At 33.6% G+C, this 3,785-nt stretch overlaps 1 protein-coding gene across 1 annotated transcript; it reads right to left on the bottom strand.

The window, feature by feature from the left end:
* Positions 1-427: 427 nt before the first annotated feature.
* Positions 428-3,465, bottom strand: LOC137822096 (putative cytokinin riboside 5'-monophosphate phosphoribohydrolase LOGL10). The gene is made up of 7 exons (XM_068627001.2): positions 2,914-3,465; positions 2,386-2,483; positions 2,278-2,308; positions 2,082-2,181; positions 1,545-1,615; positions 1,011-1,154; positions 428-852 (listed from the first exon to the last, which is right to left on the bottom strand). The coding sequence occupies exons 1-7, from the start codon at positions 3,037-3,039 to the stop codon at positions 757-759; spliced, it is 666 nt and encodes a 221-aa protein (XP_068483102.1). The 5' UTR covers positions 3,040-3,465; the 3' UTR covers positions 428-756.
* Between the last annotated feature and the right edge of the window lie 320 nt (positions 3,466-3,785).

Below are 3,785 nucleotides of genomic sequence, written 5' to 3'. Positions count from 1 at the left end.
TTCAACAACCGCTGGATTATATTTATACTTGAAACTCACAGCATTACAATTCACCGACACCTTCCATGAGCTCAGTTAATTGAAAACATACAAGTCATAAAATCAATACATAATTCATAATAAGTAAAACAAGCAGAACCAGATTTAGATGTTACCTAAGACCAAATCTTTAATTGAGTCAAGGTAAATATTTCTGAATGGTTTATCACTCCACCTTAAAAAATATGTTTATTTATGTGTTTCCAGATTTTATTTACTAATGAAGATTTATTTATTTGATTAGGGTGTTATTTTATTTTAAAGATATAAGAATTAAGTAGGCTAAAAGAAATTTTAAAAAAATATTGTATTATGATTATGTATAAAATTAAATCATCCCTAAAATGATTCATATTAATTTATTTTTTCTTGTCGATAAAAAAACAAATTACCAACACAACACAGAATGCACATAGTATATTTATATATTCATATGTTCTTGGAGCTAGCATCCAAGTGGAATTCTAATGCACAATTAGTTGGTAGCTAAGAAATGAAAAAACATTGTGGTCTGAGGCGTGAAAGCCAAACAATGAAGAAAGAAAATTACACGGTTGAAGCGTAGGGAAATAAATTAGAAATGATGAGATCCAATCCACAGGTGAACTAAAAACCTATTCTGTGGGAGATTTTAGCTGAGGTTATACTTATACACTAAATTTAAAATTAACCTAGCTAGGCTCTTCATGGTGCATTAGTGTTGTTCTATTTTTTCAGTCAACGGGAAATATCTGACTTTGCAGTGTTAACTAACTGTTGCTCCATCTCCCAACTTAGCTTCGGGGCCACGCCACAGTGCTCGGGGACATATTCCTGTTCAAACTCAAAAATCAACGGTTCAGATAAATTCGATTCCACCCACCACGTTCTCCCACGTGTGCATATATCATAGGCTCTACAGCTTATTGGAATGTACCGTAACATAACAATTATTAAATAATAATAATAATAATATTGTTATTATCATGTACCTCAAGTTTGCACATGAGGTCTTGGGCAGTTTGGGCAGAAACAATAATGTGACGGGCAGCAGGTGTTACGAAACCTTCGTCCACAGCTTTGTCCATGAATGCCAGCAGCGAGTTGTAGTACCCATCCACGTTCAACAACCCCACCTGTAACCAATTCACTCCCATCACTTTTTTTTCTCCCGTTTTCATTCAAACTTTTACTTAATCAAGCTTAATTCTTCTATTTTCTAAAGTACATTTTTTTTTCTCTTTTAACGTTGTTTCATCATTAGTCAGCATTCAGCTTCCAAAAATAATCATCAATCAACTACTTCTCTTGTTTGAACCGTAAACACCATCATTGTGTCTTTTTCTTTCCTCCAATAATGCCTGTTTATTACTAATTAATAAACGCCTCGTTTCGTTAAACAAATTGCTTGATGTATTAAGTGACGTGACCATCTAAAAAAATACTCTTTCACGAGGAAAAAAAGGTTTTTCTATGCAAAACCTAATATTATTATCTTAGACAAAAGTTATTTTTTGAAATCTCACCGGTTTGTCGTGGATACCTAACTGAGCCCAGGTTATAATTTCCAATAGTTCTTCAAGAGTGCCGTATCCACCTGTTGGAACATAAATTTTGGAGGAATTATTATTACTGCCAATACTAGGATTTTCATAGGAATCACCGCCAGAAGGATTTCAATTATACAACACATACGGTTGACAGTTACAGAAACAGTTATCTTGGGAAACGCTTTCGATTTCGCAAAGGATGTCAACAGAGGATGAGAAATTATTAATAGGACGGGCGTATTTATTTATATATATATACATGCAACCCTTTTTTTTCACTAACAAATTGTTTGTAAAATTTTGTAGTTAATAAAAATGATTGGATGGGAATAAAAATCAATGAAACTCGGGTGAAATAATTTTGGAGGTGAGAATGTTACTGTTTGAAAAGCAATAACAATAATAATAATAATATGTAGGTATGCATAGAAGTGGAAGAAAAAGAGAATTTTGAAAAGAGAAAGAGAAGAATAGGAATATGAATATGATGGGGGGAAAGAAGAAGAGAAAAACCTGGCAGTGCAATGAATGCATCGGCTTGTCGGGCCATCTCTGCCTTGCGTTGGTGCATGCCCGATACAGCTCTCACTTCTCCTACACTCTCTCCGGTGATCTGACCACATTATTTAACCAACTTTTGTGAATTTTCAATGAATTATGAGGCTGATTGCGAAAACAAAAAATAAGCAAGTTGTGGACAGTACTGTACCTCTCTTGCATTAAGTGTCTTTGGAATGACCCTGTACCACCCAGAAGATTCATTAGCATATATAAAAATACAGCAAGAAAGAGACAGAAGAAGGGAGCGGTGACTTACCCTAACACGTGGCGTCCACCATCATACACAACTTGTGAGATTAGACCCATCAACCCTATGCTTCCTCCTCCATAAACCAAGTCAATCTTCCTCTCCACCTGCACGCATATCATACATTTTTATTCACAACAAACGTCCCTCAACCATTCCATTCATATTCATATATCACATGCAATCATGTCTAACAAAATACAAACCTGTGTTTTCAAAGTCTAGTATATATGATAAAACATAAAGACAAGTGAGAAAAAAATTGTGTTTAAGTTTATAATTATTAAGAAAATAATAAATTATCAAATTATATGTAATTATTGTATCTAATATTATACAATATTATACTTAATTATATACAATTAATTTAATAATTATATAATTTTATAATAAATGGATTACTGTTTAATTAGATTGTAATTTAGAGGATAAAAAGTGATGTAAAACAAAGAGAATAAGAAATATCTATTTTTCTTAAATTTTTTTATATATCATATTTTCTTATAGTAATAGCAATTAATTGATATATATACTTGCCAGTTGTTTTCCGAGTTGAACAGCAGCGAGCTGGTAGCTGGGGCTTCTGCCAGGGCTGCTACCACAGTAAACACAGATGCGTCTGAACCTAGACTTGGTGGGGGATTGGTGGTGTTGAGGTTCCATGAATATAGAAGAAGTGAAGGAGAAGAGGAAAGAATATTAGGTATAAGCGAAGGGAAGGAAAGGAAAGAGGAAGAAGAGGGAAAGAAGGAGTGAGTAATGAGTGAGAAGCCAAAAGTGAGGGGGAATGAGAATTGGTGTCATTGGTTCTCTTTATAGTGATTGTGTCTCATAAATAAAGATGAGAATGAGAGTGCCATGCCACCCACACATGACATGATAACATTCAGCATATCATATCAATTTCTCCATCACATCTCTCATCTCTCTTCTCTCATCTCCTCTCCAGACATATTCTTCCTTGAATCTGATTGACACTTCCCTATCCCTTTTTCTTTTCTAGTTCTCCGTATATTCCTTTTCCAATTTCCATCTATACATTTCTTCTACACTTATTAAATTCTATAATTCATGCGCCTACGTAATCCTTTTTTTTAATCCAATTTCGTAAAACATTTTAACAGCTTTAAAAAAATAGAATTCCACGCTTTCATTAAATAATAATCACCTTCGGCCTCAATGTACAATGTCAGTACGTCATATGTACGACAGTTTAGTCAATTTAATAACGCGTATGTATACACTATTAATTCAAAAGCTAAAAATTATGCTATAATATCTTTGATGCAAACAAAAAGAAATCTGATTTACCAGTTTCTCTTTCGAACACAAATCATGGTAAGGCTGTAACGGTTTCAAACTTTTCTTTCTGTTATAATGAGAAGGTGATATCATGCACTGTACCTAAA

This window comes from Phaseolus vulgaris, chromosome 9, assembly GCF_051622355.1.
Source record: "Phaseolus vulgaris cultivar YP4 chromosome 9, ASM5162235v1, whole genome shotgun sequence".
NCBI lineage: Eukaryota > Viridiplantae > Streptophyta > Magnoliopsida > Fabales > Fabaceae > Phaseolus > Phaseolus vulgaris.
This window is presented reverse-complemented; position numbering and strand designations above follow the sequence as displayed.

Bases quoted from the DNA above. Each gene is read 5' to 3' on its own strand.
- LOC137822096 (XM_068627001.2), bottom strand. From the start codon at position 3,039: ATGGAACCTCAACACCACCAATCCCCCACCAAGTCTAGGTTCAGACGC. The intron at 2,309-2,385 runs GTAAGTCACCGC...TGGGTGGTACAG, and splicing joins GGTGGACGCCACGTGTTAGG to GGTCATTCCAAAGACACTTA. The intron at 1,616-2,081 runs GTTTTTCTCTTC...ATGTTCCAACAG, and splicing joins TGCATTCATTGCACTGCCAG to GTGGATACGGCACTCTTGAA.